This window comes from Larimichthys crocea, chromosome II (genome assembly GCF_000972845.2).
Source record: "Larimichthys crocea isolate SSNF chromosome II, L_crocea_2.0, whole genome shotgun sequence".
Taxonomy (NCBI): domain Eukaryota; kingdom Metazoa; phylum Chordata; class Actinopteri; family Sciaenidae; genus Larimichthys; species Larimichthys crocea.
Genome location: NC_040012.1, coordinates 9,601,704 through 9,622,438, shown reverse-complemented (window position 1 = coordinate 9,622,438; position 20,735 = coordinate 9,601,704). Strand labels below are relative to the sequence as shown.

General features: G+C 40.8%; 1 protein-coding gene across 3 annotated transcripts; it reads left to right on the top strand.

Annotated features, from left to right (window-relative positions):
• Window positions 1-126: 126 nt before the first annotated feature.
• myom1a (myomesin 1a (skelemin)) lies at window positions 127-20,309 on the top strand. 3 transcript variants are annotated; one of them, XM_010739948.3, is made up of 38 exons: window positions 128-307; window positions 1,592-1,795; window positions 4,675-4,845; window positions 4,989-5,175; window positions 5,278-5,435; window positions 5,691-5,783; window positions 5,940-6,028; window positions 6,344-6,388; window positions 6,922-7,083; window positions 7,200-7,361; window positions 7,873-8,014; window positions 8,647-8,846; window positions 8,939-8,995; window positions 9,086-9,210; window positions 9,458-9,641; window positions 9,829-10,003; window positions 10,779-10,900; window positions 11,892-12,088; window positions 12,212-12,338; window positions 12,882-13,066; window positions 13,213-13,327; window positions 13,536-13,692; window positions 13,862-13,968; window positions 14,345-14,389; window positions 14,597-14,733; window positions 14,822-14,966; window positions 15,198-15,257; window positions 15,343-15,410; window positions 15,506-15,631; window positions 16,243-16,326; window positions 16,588-16,675; window positions 16,786-16,824; window positions 17,010-17,115; window positions 17,898-18,061; window positions 18,206-18,242; window positions 18,468-18,490; window positions 18,888-18,943; window positions 19,083-20,309. In XM_010739948.3, exons 2-38 carry the CDS (start codon window positions 1,641-1,643, stop codon window positions 19,341-19,343), a joined length of 4,554 nt encoding a protein of 1,517 aa, XP_010738250.3. In that variant the 5' UTR covers window positions 128-307; window positions 1,592-1,640; the 3' UTR covers window positions 19,344-20,309. The 3 variants fall into 3 exon arrangements, with proteins under 3 accessions (XP_010738252.3, XP_010738250.3, XP_010738251.3); XM_010739950.3 differs by lacking the exon at window positions 1,592-1,795 and having other exon boundaries at window positions 127-307; XM_010739949.3 differs by lacking the exon at window positions 16,243-16,326 and having other exon boundaries at window positions 129-307.
• Window positions 20,310-20,735: the final 426 nt, after the last annotated feature.

The window sequence follows — 20,735 nt, the reverse complement described above, 5'->3', positions numbered from 1 at the left end:
TTTTATCGACTTCACCACATTTCCTCCCCATTGCTCCCAGCACAGGCCCAGCAGAGGCTCCTCAGCTCGCCTGGGTCCTTCTTCATGGTCTAAATTTAAAGCCGTCCCAGCCTTAAAAGGTCCTGACGGTGTCTTGTGCATTCTGCCGAGTGGCAGCATTATTTTTGTTCTGTGGACTGCCGTCCTGTCCACTGCCCCTCACCCTGCTGCTTTGCCTGGACCTGGGCTTCCTTTAGCTACTTTTTTGGAATAGCACACCTTTTCTCTCATTTTCAACTCTTGTGGATTGGTTGAATTCTTAGTTGTGGTGAGTGACATATAAAATATTTTTTTCTCTATTAATAAGTCTGTCTCTAATGCTGAGTAATTCCTCTACTGGCTTATGTCACACTGAGTTTTTTTTTTAAAGCCTGACTCAATAAGGCCTGAGGCCTTTTTTAACCACTTTATTGATTTTATTTTGGTTTAATCATGTGCTTTAATTCAGATATTGTCCCTTATACTAACCAGGTTTTGTTCTTTCTGGCTACTGTGTCCTAGATTAGACTGCATGTGTCACTGAAGTGAAATTTCATCCTAAAAGATGAAAACTTCTTGGAAAACTTCTTGGAAAACTTCTTGGTTATGCTCAAACAATCAAAAAGTTTTCATGACTCAGATGTTCTCTTCATGCACTCTGTGCCTTCATGACCTGCAGTTCAGTTTACGGTTTGTACCTCTTCACAAATGAAGACTTTAGCAGGTGTTGTTCAAGGACATAACTATCATAAAATACATTTGTCTCAAAATTTTATATTTACCTCGTTTATCTGTGGTTACATAATGCCTATGACTATTAAACTGGACATAGGCCGGGCCCACAGGGCCCATTGGGCTCATGTTTTTAAGCTGTATAACTCGCAGTGCTGACATGATTCATTGACTGTTTAAAAATTAATCCAACAACCTCAATAAACAATTCAATAAAACAAAAATGCAAAAAGAATCACTGGTTCCAGCTATGTAGATGTGGAAAAAGTGCTTGTTTTTTATGACAGCTGAATAGTTTGGGGCTTTTGGTCGAACAAAACAAGCAGTTTGAATATGTCAACATTGGCTTTAGGCCATTTACTATTTAAAAACCATTATTAATTATTAATTTAAAATAGTCCAGGTGTTAATTAACATAATCATTAGTTGCAGCCTCAGTACCTGTTATATCTGTTACTGATTGACCCAAAGCCTCAAAATATTTAAGATATTCCCAAATGCAACCATCAGCCACTGGATAATTACCAGATCTGATAACATCACACCACATTTTGTTTTCCATTCCACCTGTGGAGGTTCAAATTCTCAAATTATCCTTGAAGACACAAAACCAAGAGGTAGAGTGCTGAGACATCGATGCTGCCGCTGTTTATTCCCTCCCTGTTGCTTCTAGTAGAACTAGATCTTAACCAGAGCTGGCGCTTTAGTTGCTCACGCAAGACAAAAATCACGACATCACCTTAACAACCACCATCCTTAATACCTAATCGCCATCTCATGCTCCAAACTAACCCCCCACAATTCAGAAATCTGTAATAATAACAATGAGATTGGTTTACAGAGCTGGAAAGTAAAGTCTGATATAATAAGTTGGCGGAGTGGCCTTCAGGATGTCAGGATCAGTACAAGTGGTGCAGAAGCTGCAGCATCAGCGGCAGGAACAGCAGCAGCATCACTATGAGAGCAGCTATCACCTCAGCACCAAGTCGTCTGTTAGCCAGCAGGCGTTCTCGGCTCTCAAGACCACCGAGACCACCAGCCGTCGGTAAGAGAGGATGGGAGTGACACAAGCGCAAGGTCCAAAATACTTGCGATGGTTGATATTTGAAAACTGTGAAGGTTCGGTGAATGTAACCTGTCACTTCTGTAGACCCCAGAGGTGGTGAATGCATTCAAGCAGACCTCTTTCAAATATTCAACACTGTACTTTGGGTCCGTTGTGAAGTGTGTTCAGCAGCAGGAGAGAGAAAAGACATGCAGTTCAAAGTGTGTTTTCATGGAGAGTGGGTGCTGTCTCTCTGCTCGTCTTCATCTGCTCAGAGGTGTTCATCTTTTAATGATGTCAGGGTTTCATATATTTACAAGGACACGTACCTTTCTCTCTAAGGCTGTTACAGAACAGCTTGTTTTTTTTTAAGATCTTCTGGGTCTTTTATATGCAAATTACAAACCAGGATATAAATCTCTCAGGCCTCTGAGTGCTGATCAATACCAGCTTGTCTTTTCAAAGCTGTGTTAATTGTGTTTGTACAAAGCTTAAAGCGAGTCAATTCGATGAAAAGGCCTGACAATTGAATATTCAAGCTGTGAGGCTATGCAAGGTCTGTGTGTGCACACTGACGTAGTTATTTTTTATTGTTCAAGGATTTTACCAGGTCAAAACCTGAGACCCGAAAGTCTCAAAGTGGTCAAGTCCAAGTCAAGGTTTCGGTCCTCATTTTTATTACTTAACTCTGGGTCTAGTCCAAGTTTCAAGTCTTGAGTCTACAGCTCTGGGAATCTACACAGCAACGGTAATGTGCTTATATATATGACAGATAGAGCACATTCTGTTTGTGTACTTTATTTTTTCCATTTTTCCAAACTATCAGTATATTAAAATACAGCAATACAAATCCCAGTGAATACAATAACACAATTACAAGAATGCGTTGAAGCAATTAGTCAGTTAATTTAAAGTTGATCAACATTGATCAGAAACAATTTTGATTTAATTTTAAGTTACTTTTTCAAGAAAACATTTGTTTCCAATGTGAAGATTTGTTGAATGATATTTAATTAACTACCAAAAATGCCAAAACAGTTCATTTAATTAAGAAAATAACTGGCAGATTAGCCAATAATGAAAATAACTGTTATGGAGAGACAGTAGAAAGCTCACTTGAAGTTGAAGTTCTGTGTTAAACTCAATGAAGCTCGATCAAAGCGTTCTGAAAGTCTGGTACAAGCGTAAGTCTGTATGTATTATGTATGTTCCATTGTGCTACATGGTCCGAGTTTCTTTGTCCTTCGAGCTGCAGGGCTCAGTGTACATGTTGGAACCATGATAGCTTTCTAAAAGGGGTCAGGGAAGGAATTTCAGCTGTAGTGAAGTGCTGCCAGATATATTCATGGACGGCCGAGCTATTTCTGTAGACAGGACATGAGACGATGCCATTAGGCCAACTGTAAAGTGACAGTATGGAAGTCATGAAATTGTGTACACCGGCTCCCACAGACCTTTGACAGTTAATAACTCTTGAGCTATTATCCATATTTATTCAAGCTGACTTTTGTTATTCCCCTTAAAGATGTGCACTAGATCTATTGATCATTGTTTCTATTTAATTTTATTGGTTGCATAAACACATGCATATAAATTTGTACTTTTATTATTTAAATCTTAAGATTGACACATACTGTCGCTTTTCAGACTGAAAGATTTAAATTCTTTATATATCGGCAGTAAAACTTTTTATACCTTTTGACTTTCTTATACAATGAACCAAAGTCATCCCTTCAACACACCTGGTGAGTCAGCAGAAAAAAAAAAAAAAAAAAAAAGTTTCTCGTCTCTGCAGAAATCTTTGGAGACTCTCACCATCTGTCTGTCTCTGCTGTGCGCTCAGCTCTTTCCATCGACTTGATCCCGTCTCGCCAGCGTGGAATAGAGTTTATCAAAGCCACGTTGTGCGGCTTCTCCTCTGGGCCAAATGGATAGACTAGGGCAGACTTGACAGCGATTATGAATGGAAGCAGGGCTTTAAAATGAACCTGTTCCCTCATGCTGAATATCCACCCGTTCTGGCTACATTTATATACCCAGCTGAGAAAAGCGTAAATGAGTCAGAGTGTAATATGGGTCAGGGTCCTGCAGGTTGGACAGAAATACATCTTCATTTTCAGAGCAACTGGACTAAATCATATTCTGAATGTGTCTTTATGTAACTAGCACACTTGCAGCAGTCTGGTTCATGCTGATGGTGGTTGGTGGATTTTTGTCATTATCAGCTTTGCATTCCTTCTTTTAGGTATCTTTTATCTCCTTTTTGTCATTATGAACCAATGTGGCATGTACCGTAGAGGTGTAATGTCCTGTGCTGCCTGTCTTTTTTTTTTTTACAGGTTCAAGTTCAAAAGTTCATCTTTATTTGGAACTAAACGAGTTAAACAATTAGTATCAGAATTAGCTGGGTTTGTGTTATCTGCTTACACTGTGAGAGTGTTAAAAGATTAGTTAGTTAGAAGGTATATCCAATCAGTGGATAACAGTGGCAGTAATTATGTTAGTGCCAACAAAAACTAAATGACTGTGTATGGCACAACTTCTTTGAAAATGGGCCAAAATATATAGTTTTATCCATAAAAAGGCCTCAATAAATTCCTGAAACTATATTCATTTTATAATAAACAAATACAATAAATATAGCAATGTTTATAATAAATAGTTCTTCAGATTATTCACACCCCCATTCAATGTAAGCCAGGCCCACTCGTAGCACAGATACAGATAATGGTGCACTCCATCGTTTCCACAAATTAGTATTATAAGTACAAGAAAAGCATTGAATACATTAAGCCTTATCCTTTGAGGCTGTTCTGTAGTAAATAAGCTCTGTTTTGAAATGCCTCATTATGTTGTGATTATTGTATCTCACCTTGAAGCCAGAAGACTGTTGTGAAGACAAAGAAGGGGCAGGAGACTGTTGTGAAGACAAAGAAGGGGCAGGAGGTGTTTAAACTGAGCCCACTACCTAAGAGAGCCAAACGCACCTACCTGGCAATGGACACGGACAAAGAAGTTATCGGCTACGTCATTCCGGTGTTCAGAGCCAAGTGAGTGAGGACTCTGCAAAACACAAAACTGATTGATTGATATTCCTAAATACAAAGTTATCAATACCATAGATGATGTACATTTTTATTATTATTATATTCACTGTAAACTGCTCTTACGTGTTTTTTTCCCCCGTCACCAGTCATGATGTTGTTCGCGGTCTGATGGAGTCCCAGGAGGAGGATGTTACAGAGGAGGGGATTAACTATGTGGCCATGAGGAACCTGTTTGTCAGGGAGGCCAAGGAGGCCATGCATGTCAGAGTGGAGAAGAAAACCAGAACAACTCATATCAGGGAATCTGCCGAGCGCATGCAACTGAGCAGGACGGTAAATCCCTTTCATTCAGCTGTGGATTGTGGTTCAATTTCAGATAATCTCTCACATACAAGCCTACAAATGTGCTGTATGCTTCACTTTGTTATGCTGTAGATTGACGAGTGGACAGAGTTCCGTAAGAAAATGAACCCAGACAGCCTGACACACCCTCCAGAGTTTATCATCAAGCCCCGTGGACAGACTGTCTGGGAGGGCAAGAATCTCAAGCTGCACTGCACTGTGGCTGGTTGGCCTAAACCCAGGATTGCCTGGTGAGATATCCTTCAAACTCACCATTCCCAAACCTTTCTGAGTCACAAGAAGAGAAAAAAAAAAGCTGATGAGAGCAATCAGTCATGTGTGTGTCATAGAGAAGTTTCCATCCAAAACTCTCGTCATCAGGCAGATCTATTTTCCACAGTCGCACACACACACACACACACACACACACACACCCACTCCTCTGCAATTACAGACTCTGAAGACGAGGGTAAAAATAAACCAGCTGTCTTTCTGCTGTCTTCAAGGTACAAAAACAATGTGCTCATTGATGCCAAAGCCCACCCCGACAAGTACACAGCCGAGAGCAATTACAACATGCACTCCCTGGAGATCAAGAAGTAGGTAATCATTAAGCTCACACTGCATGGCCTCAGTTAGAATTAATGAGATGTGCCCAAAATACACATTACCCCAAACTGAGTGTTTTTATGTTATGAAAATATTCTGCCAATGTGGTGCTGGTAATTCACCATGTCGGCACGTTGTATTTTCAGCTGTGATTTCTTAGACACTGCTCAGTATCGCGCCTCTGTCCTCAACGTGAAAGGGGAATCTTCTTCTGTGGCTACTGTTGTTGTTAAAAGTAGGTACCTGTTTGTTCTTGCATTGTTGTTTGAACTTTTTTAACCTGAAATGATGACTTACTGACTTACTGACTCACTTGCAAATGCCAATGTAGTACAAAATGTTTACCCTACTGCTGTCCTCTGCAGCAGCTCCTGTCTCCTTGGGCTGGAGGTCAAAGTTTAAAATAGAGATAACGTGGTCTGACAGTTGTGTCTAGTTTTCAGGGTGTGGCTTTAGTAGAACATGTTTGGAGGAAAGTCCTAAATGCTCAAATGAAAAATGATTTTTGTGCCCTCATTGTGTCATATCTGAACGATATATTTCTTCACAGGGTTCCAGGATGGCGAGGAAGCAGGCCCACTTGATCCTAAACCACGTAAGACACTTTAAATAATTTAGTTTAGTTTAGTTTTTAAGTAAGGCCAGGCAACTTAATGTGTTTTTACCATTCATATTTATGATACACAGAGGATTTAAGGTCCTCTACATAAGACAAAGAATAAAACATTAAAGCTGCACTGATGAAAATGATTGAGATTGGTTGTGTTTAAGAAAGATTGGGTCTTTCAGCCATTGTTTCTGATCTACCCCATATACTGGCTACAACAGGAAGCTAAAGAAAAACACTGTACATCTGCTCAACATATTACGACAGGCAGACAAAGTTAGCGACTGACGAGGAGAACCGTTTAGGATTTAGCTGAAGAGCCAGATATTTTAAATCAGGAGTTAGTGGAGACCAAAAACTGAGAGGTAATGGATGGTGGATAAAACACAACTTCAAATGAATGACCATGTATTTTGGGTGTGTAATAAAGTTTTCTCAATGGCTTGTTGCACTGTGTTCAAAAAGTCGGCGAACGCAGCTCCAATGTGTTTTTCAATGTTTTTTTAATTCCTCTTCTGCAGATGGTTTCTGCCCTGAGCATGGTGTTACCTTTCGAACAACCATCATTGACAAATTCGAAGTAGCCTTTGGCAGTGAAGGCGAGACTCTGAGTCTGGGCTGCACTGTCATCATTTATCCCACTGTGAAAAAATACCAGCCTGATGTAGTCTGGTACAGAAACTGTAAGTAGAAAAATAAAACAGAAATAGTGCATTAGCTTCCCTTTTATAACTACTGTCTAATTAATCCTCTATATGTATCCAATTAGATATCTTTTGTTTATGACTTCTCCCATTAGCTGTCCCCTTGAAGCCCTCTAAATGGATTCACACCCACTGGTCTGGAGAACGTGCCACACTCACCCTTGTCCACCTCAACAAGGAAGATGAGGGCATGTACACCCTGCGCGTCAACACCAAATCTGGCTTTGACACCTACTCTGCCTACGTGTTTGTCAGAGGTAAGGTGTTTTTCAGCTGAAGCTTTGATTTTATTGCAGAAAAAGACAGACTCTTGCCCTCGTGTCTGCACTGAATTGTCCAACATTATGTAAAAAGTAAAGCAACATATTAAAGCTCACCACACACACAAACTTGTTAGGGAAGCATTCAATTCTGCTGTGTCTTTAAGTGACGCACCGCTCACTCTGAGGTGTCTGGTTTCCTCCCAGGAATGTTGCTTCTATATCTGTCTGCATGTTGGTAAAGTCTCCATAGGCAGTGTGATCCAACATAAAAAAATCATCAGGCTTATGCATGAAGAGGGAATCTTCAGAATCCCCTTGAATGTTACCAAGATATGAAGTAATCTGTCATAGCAAGCTGCTGTCCTGCCACACATGCTGGTACTGTAAAGGTGCAAGTAGGTCAGAAAGTGGAAACTGAGCATGTAATGGAGATCAGCCTGATTTAGAAACAGCACTACTCACAAGTGCATGTGTATGTATGTGTGTGTGTGTCTTGCTATGCCAGATTCTGAAGTGGAGGTGGAGGGGGTTCCTGTGGCCCCTCTGGATGTGCGCTGTCATGATGCCAACAAGGACTATGTGGTGGTTACCTGGAAGCAGCCAGCGGTGGAGGGCAGCAGCTCCATCCTCGGATATTACATCGACAGGTTGGTCAGCTCACTCTTTGTTGTTAATTTAAAATGTTTGTTAGAAATGTAATTAATATTCACCGATTACTTTGGTGATACAATCAGTAAATCTGCTCCTATTTGTGCTGTCTCTGTCTAAAATAACTAATTCTGCAGACATGTGGCACTAGCACAAATTCCACTAGATTTCCAACAAACTGACATCTTGACAGAAAACATAAGAAAAAATCAGGCCTGACTCAACATGCCACCCAACTCCTGAGACAGGCTGTGGTCATCTCGCAGCTCGATTACCGTAGCGCCGTCCTGACAGGCCTCCCAGCATGCACAGTTAAACCCTTTCAGATGATCCCGAACACGGCAGCGCGCCTGGTCTTAAATCAAACCGAAAGGTCACATATCAACTGATCATCAAACTCCACTGGCTACCTGTAACAGCCTGCGTTACATTCAAATCACTAATGCTTGCCTACAAACTAGTATGTGGTTCTGCACCAACTTACTTGAATGCTTTTATACAGGCATATGCTACCTCCCAAACAACGCCCGTCAAATGTTTTTTCAATAACTTTAAGATTGTTTTATTCTGATATTTGAATTAAAACATTACTTGTGGTGTTCACAAATCTGATTCAATGTTCCCTTGGCAGGTGTGAGGTCGGCACTCACCACTGGGCTCAGTGTAATGACAACCCGGTGAAGTACGCTCGCTACCCTGTCACAGGACTGGTGGAGGGGCGTTCTTACATCTTTAGGGTGCGGGCTGTGAACATGGCAGGAGTCAGCCGTTCATCCCGTGTCTCCGAGGCCGTGGTTGCCATGGATCCCTCTGACAGAGCTCGCCTCAGAGGTGAGAGACATGGTTGCAAAGTCCTGCTGACACACTGCAACAAGGCCAACAACTGCACACTTAAAATGTATTTCTTTTATTTTCCCCAATAGCTGGACCCTCAGCTCCTTGGACTGGAATGATTAAGTTCACAGAGGAGGATCCCACTGGTATGACAGCATCAAACTCTGTCATTTCTATTTAGTCTAGGCATTGAAATTAGTACTGAAATTTACTTGAGTCTCCTCTTGCCTCCTTAGTGGGTGTTATCCCTGGAGAACCCACCGATGTTGTGGTTACTGAGGCAACCAAGAGCTACGTGGTGCTCGCCTGGAAGCCTCCAGTCCAGAGGGGTCATGAAGGAGTCATGTATTACATTGAGAAGGTGAGGAGAAATCAATGACTGAAGTGCTGAAACAACTTGTCAGTGATTGACTAGTTGATTAACAGAAACTGGTGGTTACTGATAATCAGCAGTGAGATCATAAGTGCCAATAATTCAACGGTAGCTTCTCAAATACGGCTTATTTTCTCTGGATTTTGGACTGTTCAACATACAAAACAAATCATTTGAATATGCCAGCATGTGTTGTCGCCTTACTAACATGTCGCTGGCTCTCTGTGGTCGACAGTGTATTTCAGGTAGCGACACCTGGCAGAGAGTGAACACTGGTATGCCAGTCAAGTCTCCCCGCTTTGCCCTGTTTGACCTGGCTGAGGGTAAAGCCTACAACTTCCGCGTGCGCTGCTGCAACTCCGCTGGTGTAGGCGAGCCCTCTGTAGCCACAGGAGAGACCACGGTCGCAGATAAACTGGGTGAGAGTTGCATTTATATTATTTTGTACAGTTAATCAGGACAGTTCTTGCATAGGGCTTAACAATGATGACCTAAAATCTATATCATAAGATCATCAAGTCAGGAAACATTATGTTCTGTCTGATCCCAATACATTATACTCCCTCTTTGTCATGTAAGTCTCATTTCTTATTTGTTTCTTTTCAGACCTGCCCTCAGCTCCTGGCAGTCCAGTGGCCACCAGGAACACCGACACCTCAGTGGTGGTCTTCTGGGCCGCCTCTAAGAATGTTGTACACCTGGTGGGCTACTATATTGAATGTAGCGTGGTGGGCACCGATGTCTGGATGCCTTGCAACAACAAACCTGTCAAGCAGACCAGGTAGATGCAGCTAAAGACTGTTCTAGGTTTATGAATACAAAAGGTATTCATTGCTTAAAAAGATGAATCGATTACATAGTTGAAAAGGTACACACAATTTACTCATGGTTGTCAGCATATGGCAAACATTTCTTGCTGCTTTAGATTATAGTTAGGTTGAATATAATTGAATACACTACTAAATGTAATTGACTTGTTTTTTTATTGCCTTAATTGTCATCATTCATCACACTGGATGCATGCATACTAGCTTGCTTATAGTTGATGTAGCAGAGTTGTAACAGAGAGATTATCTAACTTTTTTTCTTACTTTTGTAACACCAAGTGACAATTATTGCATGATAAAGACTGGTAAAACATACTGTAAACGTAAAAAAGAGTAAATAAGAGTCTTAAAATCAATAAATTGGAAAGTCAGTTACACAGTGAAATATACCCCAAAAATATTAGCTAACAACAGCAGACCAAGGAATACTTTAACGACTAAACTAAAGTGTATTTTTTTATATACTGAGCAGTGGGTGTGCTTTATTACTAAATTTTTTTATATACTGAGCAGTGGGTGTGCTTTATTACTAATAAATTCGTATTTTCATACGTAAAGTCAAGGTTGATCGGAAGGGGTGCTACCTAAAAGTACAACCTAAAGCCTTTGTGTAACTAAAACTCCAATATTTAGTTTTATAGCTCTTACTAGTTGGTTCGTACTCGTGAAATGATGTAACCAACATGCAATGATAACATGAGAGTCTTTACACCTTGATACCGTTTTCAGGTTTGTGTGCCACGGCCTGACCACTGGTGCAAACTACGTGTTCCGCGTCAAGGCAGTCAACGCTGCTGGATACAGCCAGAGCTCCTCCAGTTCTGAAGCTGTGGTTGTGCAAGCTGCCATCGGTGAGTGTCCTCACAGCACATCTCCATTCTTCACTTTGCCTGTAGCATTTCAAGCCGTACTCTTTCCCTCTGCTCCATCCTCCCGGCGGTTTTTAAACATTTATTCATCTAGGGAATGATTGCTGAGCATGTTTTTTTTCTAGAAAGGCCTGCTTTGAATTCAGATAGTTCAACACATGCATACACATGGCCCTCCGCCCTCTGCCCTCCGAGTCTCTTAACTCATCTTTAATTGTTCATGAACCTTGTTAACTTTCATCACTTGTTGTCCTTTTCCTAACCAACATTCACATTTACTCTTAAAAATGATGGTCTAAGGCCAAATATCTCCTCTTTTGCAGCTAAATTACCTTGTATCTTGAGTTTCATGACTGACTGCTGGTTGATAAATTTGCATGTGCCTGCCTTAAAATCATCACTAACACTGGATTTCACCATTGTTTTTCTTTTTTTCTTTTTTTAAGTTAAGTTTCCCATTCTTTCATTTATTAGCAACAAGATTAAATAACAAATTAAATAATGTTTTACGATGCTTTTTACTGTCATTTCTTTTTGCTCGAGTTCTCTTTTGCTATTTGATAACTTTTTTAGGAGTACCTCTTGGTGCATGGCCAAGATAAAGCCTAAAACATTGTGTTCTGTAGAGCATGAACCTAATGAGAGTCTCGTCTGGCTTTCGGAGATTTTCGTAGCGTGAAAGTTACCCTGCTTCTGGCCTTGAGTGTAAGTACTTTATTGATTACGGTGATCCTAAAATAGTGTGTTGCTTGTGTTTTCAAAGCATGTAGCATGTTTAACTGTACCACTTGTAATCAATGGGATAGCTTAACACTAATGACAACTAAGATTTATGCCTAATGCCAGGGCATCTGTGTGAGATTATGTTGGAAAATACAAAGAAATAAGGTCTCAGTATCTGAAAATGATCCTCTTTAACACACTTCTTAACTTTGCAACGAATGTTAATAAGGCTTGTTGACTTTTTTCGTAGCCATCCCTGGAAAGCCCACCGGTGTGACCCTGGTGGAGGCAGTGAAGGACTGCATGGTCCTGAGCTGGACTGCCCCTGCTAAAAATGGAGGCGCTGATATCAGGGGATATTTTGTGGACTACAGGACTGTGAAGGGAGACGTTGTTGGAAAGTGGCATGAAATGAACCACAAGGCATTGACTACCACCACCTATAAAGTAAAATCTTTTACTTCCATGATCGCCATGATCCATTCACTGCATTTTGTCAAGCTGCCATATTTGCCAACCCTAAACAAACATTTTAATAATTTCTCATCGTCTGCATTTGTTTTTTTTTAGGCTGAGAACCTGAAGGAGAACGTCTTCTACCAGTTCCAGGTGCGCGCTATGAACATGGCAGGTGTGAGTAAAGCCTCTCTGCCCAGTGCAGCTCTGGAGTGCAAGGAGTGGACCATTACTGTGCCAGGTATGATGGACAATATGACGGGCTCGGCAGATATGAGACAGAGAATTAATCGCAAACTTGATTTTAAATTGATGCTCAATTTATCATTTTATTGTCATGAACAGGGAAATTGGCTATAGAAACCAATGTAGTTTTAGGTTGTAAACATGTTTATTTCTGCTGTGAAGTTGGCCATTTTAATATTGGTGCTTATAGAGTAACTTGTCCTGTATCCAGCCTCAAGTGGTCATTTGAGGAATTGCATCGGCTTCATTTCACAGCCACGGGGGTTGCAGCTTGGTTACATCACTATGTATTGGCCACAATGCGTTACAGATAGACAGCCAGTCCACGAGATCAGGAGAATACATTTCAGAGAGGATTTTGTAACCTGCAATCACTACATTTAAAATATATAAAAATAGTGGAATTGCTTTTTTAAAATACTTTTTAAGTGTATGTAATAAATGTATTTATCTAATATATATTAAATATATATTTTTTCTTTTAGTTTTGTTTGAGAAATGATTTCCACATCATTCAAACTATCATTTTTACCCATAGGTGGTCCTATTGGTCTTCACGTGCTGGAGGTTCGTGACACCTCCGCCGTCATCCTGTGGGAGCCACCTACGTTTAATGGCCGTACTCCTGTCAATGGCTACTATTTGGATCTGAAGGAGACCTCTGCTGGAGAGGAAGGCTGGAAGGCTGCTCATGAGAAGGTCAACAAGAATAAATACATGAAGGTGAGGAAGATGGAGAGCCGCTTATTCTGTGAGATCTGATGGTCAAATTGGAGTTTGAGTGTAACTTCACGTCATATATACATGTGAAGTAGAAAGGAGAGTGTTCTTCTAACTGTCTCTGACTTCCACTCCTCGTGCTGATTCAGGTGACAGGGCTGAAGGCTGGTACATCCTACGTCTTCCGTGTGCGTGCTCAAAATCTCGCTGGAGTTGGAAAGCCCTCAGCAGTCTTAGGTCCAATCCTGGCCCAGACTCGCCCTGGTGAGTGTGATTGTTATGTAACTCACACATTCAGTGATCCTACGCAGGTCTGGAAAAGTAGGGAAAATCACTTTTTATATAGGCACTAAATTAATGTCTTATATTTAAATATGTACCACTGTGATAACCAGAATCTTGTGTTTAAGAGCTGAAATATGGAATGCTAGTGATGCTCGCACACTGTAACCATTTACTCTCCTTCCCTCAGGCACCAAAGAGATTTATGTGGATGTTGATGATGATGGTGTGATCTCTATGGTCTTTGAGTGCTCTGAGATGAAAGAGGGCTCTCAGTTTATTTGGTCCAAGAATTACAAGGCTATCACAGACACCTCCCGCCTGACTATTGTCACTGAAAAGGGCAAGTAAGTATCCTTTGAGTGTCCAACATCTGATCTGACTTCCAGGGACCAAATAGACTTGTTCAAGGCTTGTGTGCAAATGTAACAGTTGTCTCCACTGCAAAATATTACATCAGAACAAGTTCTTCCTCTTTCCTTATACCTTGTTGTCCCCATGTGTCGTCATCTCCAGGTCCAGAGCTATCTTCAACAGTCCCTCTCTGGAGGATCTGGGCATCTTCTCCTGTGTGGTCACAAACACTGATGGCATCTCCTCCAGCTACACGCTGACTGAAGAGGGTGAGTCAGCCCATCGTCTTGGCATCTCTGCTCCTGAAACTTGATTCATTTGTTATTTGCATGGGTGACATCAGTGCTAAAGGTGTAAGGACGGCCTGAAGGACTGTGTGTACTCTGTTATCACTGTTTCAACAGCTGCATCAATCTGTTACCCTCTGGGGTATATGTGTGTTTGTTTTGAACAAATTATTCAGTGGTGCATGTCTGTCAAAGTTGTTGTACTTGACATGGAGTATTTCTGACAGCATTATTAATGTGGTTTTCTAGAAGACTCAAAGTCAAACAAGAAAAACTGTGAAACCTGTGAAACTTGATGCTCAAGGATTTTGCAGAGGTCAAAAGATTTATCCATCTTGATGATGTTGTTACTTGACAGGTCTCAAACGTCTTCTGGACATCAGCTATGACCACAAGTTCCCTGGTAAATATCCCACTACATCACAGGCACTGCTTAGACATCGATTGGGAATTAAAAAATAATCCATCATTGCTGTTCACAACAAATTCCCTTCTAGAAACACAGATTTGACTTGGAGTTAGTCTCCAAGCTATGGTAACTTACAGAGCTACATGAATGAATGTATAGTGGGGACTACAAGAGCTTTTTAAAAAATCTGTGTTCCTCCAGTTATTCCCTTTAAGAACCAAATGGCCATGGAGCTGCTCGAGAAGGGTCGCGTGAGATTCTGGACTCAAGTGGAGAAATGCACTTCCGCATGCCAAGTGGAGTATGTCTTTAATGATGTCATCGTCACTCAGGGAAAGGTGAGAGTCCAAAAAAAGTCTCTTCAGGTGTCATGTCAGGTGTTCTGTGTGTCCATTTCTTACAAGTGATCGGTCTTTTTGCTTCCAGAAATACACAATGAACTTTGACAAGACCACCGGCATCATTGAAATGTTTATGGACTCTCTGGAGGTCACTGATGAGGGAACGTTCACCTTTAACCTGGTGGACGGCAAAGCTAAGGGTACAACCAGCCTGGTGCTCATTGGAGATGGTAAGACCTCAGGGCATTTTTGCTTACTTAATGATGTTGTACATATGGATTCATCTGTATATCAAACCTGCAGATGCTGCCGAAGTGAATGTACATGTCCACTGAGGGGCAGCAGAAGACAACCTTATCTTTCCTGTCTGCGTCGTGCTACAGCTGACTTTGTAATGTCTGTCTGAACTCAGATTTTATTGAAAGGACTCTGAGATTTACATTTTCTTTGCTGTTGTGTAGAATTCAGGGCGCTTCAAAAGAAATCAGAATTTGAGAGGGCAGAATGGGTCAGGAAACAAGGTAAGAGAGCTTCCTTTTCAATTACATAAATTTAAGACTAAATACACAAGTATGTTTTGATAATTATTTTCTATTCTATCCACAGGTCCTCACTTTGTCGAGTACCTTGACTTCACTGTTACTGAAGAATGCAATGTGCTGTTGAAATGCAAGGTGAGAAACAGAGTAACTGTCAACATTTGTACCACTGTTAATATTTTTTTTTTAAAAAAGATGGAGCATCACAAATGGGTTCTTTCTCTCCGCAGATAGGAAATGTCAAGCCCGAAACCGAGATCACCTGGTCTAAGGACTGTATCGAGATTCGAGAGGATGACGAGGATGCTAAGAAAATCGAGAGGAAAGACGGCGAGCTGACCTTTAATATCGGAAAGGTCAGCCCATTAGACGGAGGCCGTACTTTGTGAGGAGTCGTGAGCTTATGAGTAAAGAGCTAAAAGCGGTGCTTCTGATGCAGCTGTGCTTCCATTGTACACCCAGACTAGATGCTACGCTGCCAACCATCCCTCTCTGACACACAGAACCATAAATGATGAAACACCTATAAAAATATTCTCGTCCCAGAGTCACGCTGGAGTGCTGCTGGTGTCAGCACGTCAGCATGTCATACTTGGGAAGCAGAATAGACATATTGGGTACAACTGACTCTATTGAGGAGCTTTTACATTTAATTCTAATCATTTATTTGATATTATAGAGTTACAGGTCGTACTTTTCAACATGCTTATATAGTGTAAATACAGTATATGGTTTATCTGTGTGATTAATTCATTTCATTTCTAACACCATATATCAATTTAACTCCTCTGGCCAGCATCAGTGCCAGCGTGGTTATATTGACGTTTCAAGGCACCTCTACATTGAAACTGTATAATCATTATTCATAAAGAGAGGGTTGGTGTCATTGCATGAGCTCGGGAGAGGCAGACACTGCCACTCCTGTCATTCGCATTTGCATTAACTGGCTTGTCTGTCTAATTCACAGTGGGTTATTAAGCAGGAGAAAGAGACAGAAAAAGAAGAAAAAAAGCGACCTGCAGAGGACGTTCCCCCACCGCCAAGAGCAAAAGTCTGGACCTAATCTATGCTGCCATAAGTTGACGTCTATAATGTCTCCATGTGTCCTTCAAGTCTTACCTTTTTCATGTTTTCCCGTTTAACGCCTGCAGCATCCTGGGCGGGAGAAAAGCTTGCTTTTCGGTTTAGTCTGTGTCTGGCTGTTTGACTGTCTATTATCTGTCACAAGAATTACACTTTATTCCCCTTTGTTTGAGGTAGAAGGGACTTAATTCTCTCAAGGATACTAAAATATTTTCACTTCAAACTTTAGATCTCCAAGAACGATATAGGCGTTTACGAGGTCTTCCTGAGGGACGAGAGAGGCAAAGATAAGAGCAAGTTCAGTATGACAGATGCAGGTAAAGTTTCTTTCAGGAATTTTATGAGTGAAAAAATCAAGTGGTAAAGTGAAGTACCTGTAAAGTCAGTGAGTATGACGTTAATTGTTGCACTCATGCTCTTTTCCCAGGATACCAGGCTGTAATGAATGAGCTGTTCAGGGTTATTGGTGAGTCATTGATCTTCACACTAAACAAGCAGAAATTAAGTACCACACAGTGAAGGAAACCACAGCCGCATGCCCTGTTGCCAGCTAGACACTGAGATATTTTATGCAGAATTATATACCATAAATCAACATGGTTCCTTTTTATATGTAGATGCAGATAAACACTATTTTTTTTTTCCCTCCAGCCAACTCCTCCTCTGGAATCAAAGTCGTCAGTACTGAACACGGCATCATCCTCTACTCCATGGTCACATATTGCCACGAGGACGTGCGTGTTAATTGGCTCCACAAGTGTGTAAAATCTTAATGACTTTCATAATTGACGTATTTTATATAATATCCTGTCTGACATACAACACAACACAGTATTGTTTAAAACTGTGTCCCTTAATGCAAATGTTACTAAACTTGAATTTGTCATGTGATGGATTTTAAAATAGCCATTATCTGTTATATATAAAACATTTGACCAACATCATAAAATACCAGATTACAGCCAAAAGGCTCACTTTCAGTCCCCCGATAGGTCAATGTTATTCATCAAAAACAGGCAAGCAGACAAAAAACAACATCCAAGCACATACACAAAAGAACAACAGCATCAGTGACAGAAAGAAAGAAAACCTAGTATAGACACTTGGAAAGCACAAATGTCAGAAATGTATGACAACAGACAAGATGAGGCACCACAAAGGATTAAAAAACATATTCTAACTCATAAGACAGCAGGATGAAAATTTATTAAACATCATGTTGGCATTGTTGTTTTTTACAATAGCCTATTTCTTACCTTTTAGCATAAGTAATACGTTCCAATGGCAGTGTTTTACAGCCACGTGATGCTCGGAAATAATCTCTGTTGACAGTGCTTCTATACCTACTTATAATAAGTGAGTAAAAATAGAAACTATTATAGCATCTGCATATTTAATATATTTTGTTTCTCTTCCATAGTTGAGTGCAGTTTTGAAAGGGACTTTTCTATTTGAGTCTTGTGTTTCCACTTGATCGCATCATTCTATATTTTTAGTAAACCGTCTCTTACTAATTAATCTCTGTGATTCCTCTGTTAGAGATGCTAAGATTGCCGCCTCAGAGAGAGTTAAGTCTGGAGTCACAGGAGAGCAGCTTTGGCTTAAGATCAATGAGCCCACTGAGAAGGACAAGGGCAAATACACCATGGACATCTTTGATGGCAAGGACGGTCTGAAGAGAGCCTTTGAACTGACTGGTCAGGGTGAGTGCAACTTTTGAAGCTAAACAAGGAAGATTTCTTAAAAAAAAAAAAAAAAAAAAGGCCTCAGTGATTTTGGCTATTTTTGTTTCTTATGTAATGTGCTTAATAATAAGTTTTAATAAGTTTATTTTTTTCCCGGTGCAGCATGGCAAGAGGCATTTGAAGAATTCCAAAGGCTCAAGTAAGTAAACAAACTGACTGGATCTTTGTCTATATACCAGCCTGAAGAGGATGTTTACACAAATAAATAGTAACATCATCACAAACTTAAAATAAACTCTGTGTAGTTCATGAACACCTTTAGAACCACATTTTAAAAAAATGCATTTCCTGACATTGTACGGCTGCCTGTGATACCATTTTAAGATGCTTCTGACAATGTATGTCTCCTTGCTTCCTTCCTCAGGGCGGCAGCAATCGCAGAGAGAAGTAAGTGGTTATTTATTCTTTGCGTTCTCCCGAGAGACATCGCTCTGTGAAATGATGTAACATTTTTCTGGATATGGAGGCTATTTCAGTTTCGATAGATTGTTCGAAGATACACGAGACAAGATCTCATTCACGGGGAAATGCTTTTGCAGAAGATTAAATATATTTCTATTTCAATATGGAACTGAAGAAATGAAAGTTTTAGCCAAAACTTATTTCAAATGTTATTCACGCATAGAGTTATAAAATATTTTATTATGTTTTCATGAAGGAAAACCTGTTAGAAAGTCAGTGTGGGTGAATATTCTGCTGTCAACAGACAAATGCTCCACAGGTTGACTGACTGTTTTGAAGGCTGACATTTCCTTCCTGGCTCACTCTTGTGTTTCTTGTTTAGACCGTGCTCGTGTTATTGGAGGCTTGCCAGATGTGGTTGCAATCCAAGAGGGAAAGGTAAATTAATTAGATATTCAGTGTGTTAATAGCCTGTGGAGCTCTTTGTCACACCTTCCTGTTTCTTTCATTGTCTCATTCCTTCCAGTTTAATATGACGCACAGTAATCCACCTGCAACCCTCTCTTTCTTTCTTTAGTCCCTGAACCTGACTGGCAATGTCTGGGGCGAGCCCGTGCCTGAGGTGAGCTGGACGAAGAACGACAAGGAGCTGGTGTCCGATGACCGCTACAAACTCAAGTTCGAGGCCGGGAAGTTTGCCAGCATCACAATTGCCAGTGTCACCACGGCGGACTCTGGTAAATACGCCCTCCTGGTCAAGAACAAGTACGGCACAGAGGCTGGCGAGTTCACCGTCAGCGTCTACAACCCAGAGGAAGAGGAGGAGAAGAAGGGCTAAAGGATGAAGTGGTGTAATGAAAATTAAGCAGGAAAGATGAACGACTGGGCTATCTCCAAAGCATTTTACCCCGGCACATGCCGGTGCTCCAAAGCAGTTTAAATAAAGGATGAATACAGCTGCTTCCTCCTGCCTCTTTCATGTGCTGGGCTAAAGAGCTTTGGGCATTGCTTGTCTAGGAAGCAAACAATGAATGTGATAAAGAGAGGATATCTATGTGCTTGTAGTTGCTTTGACATGTCTTCTGTCACTTCTGGCCACTGTCAGCAGTAAATGTAATGTATAATTATGGGAGATGGTTGACCTGTTAATATTTGTTTTAAAAACAGCACGAAGGCCAGCAAAAGTTAGAATATTACATTTGGAAAACCTTTGACCTCTTAAACTAAGTCGTTGCTGAGGTTTATGTATAAAATAAAGGACAGAAACTGATGTCATGAACTTCCTATCAACTTCAAAAAAAAAATGTGTCAGTGGATATTTCACATTCTCCACTTATTACAGCTCTTTATGTCTACAGCTAGTCTGTTTTTAAATTGTACTGTGTGCTATGTATGTTATGTACCTGACTGTTTGCCAGTCATCACAACCGTTTGCAGGAGAGGTGGAGCGGGAAAACCCTGATAACGTGTTGACTAGTGTCACAGCACACTTGTCACAGTCGAAACTGGTTCATTCAAGGTGTGTCACACATCCTACAAAGCCGTGAGCAAAGTAGTACAGACATACATGGTACACATATAGTGTTTTTTTTTTTCTGTAGAACTAGTCTTGTGAGCTCCAGATGCTGTCAGACAAATATGTTGAAGGCTTTGGGGGTAATGTTGTATTTCAGGTACAACAGAAGGAATCTATACAGATAATCTGCCCTGTGGCTGTGTGTCTAATGAGCTGTAGTTAAACATACTCCTCTGCTGTTTTTCTCTTTAAGGCACTCACTGGCAATAAAGGTGCATCTGCTTTGGAGATGTTTCCCTTTTTTGTCTTTGCATCACCCATACAAACAGTTCATTACATATTATTGGTGGCATCTGGTTTCTGCCTGCTTTCATTGAGGATGCCATTCATCCAAAACAGACCTCTCACCTCATATGTGTAATGCTTTGTGTCATATCTGTCAATAAATATCCTCTAAGACAGTGGTTCTTAACCTGGGTTCGATCGAACCCTAGGGGTTCAGTGAGTCTGTCTCAGGGGTTCGGTGGAGCCTCCGCCCTGGAATTTTTTATACCATTTGTTACAACATATCTTTGTGAGCAATCGTTTTTTGAGGATGCTGGACATAAAAACTAAGAAAAGGAACAGACTTTGCTGTGAAAATGACATGAGACTGGCACTTGCCAAGGTGAAGCCACACATATCTGAACTGGTCTCTCAAAGGCAACAGCAGAA

Excerpts from the sequence above, each read along its gene's own strand:
- myom1a (XM_010739948.3), top strand. The coding sequence starts at position 1,641 with ATGTCAGGATCAGTACAAGTGGTGCAGAAGCTGCAGCATCAGCGGCAG. Across the intron at positions 15,258-15,342 it reads AGAATGGGTCAGGAAACAAG|GTCCTCACTTTGTCGAGTAC; the intron begins GTAAGAGAGCTT and ends TTCTATCCACAG. Across the intron at positions 16,825-17,009 it reads TGAGCTGTTCAGGGTTATTG|CCAACTCCTCCTCTGGAATC; the intron begins GTGAGTCATTGA and ends TTTTCCCTCCAG.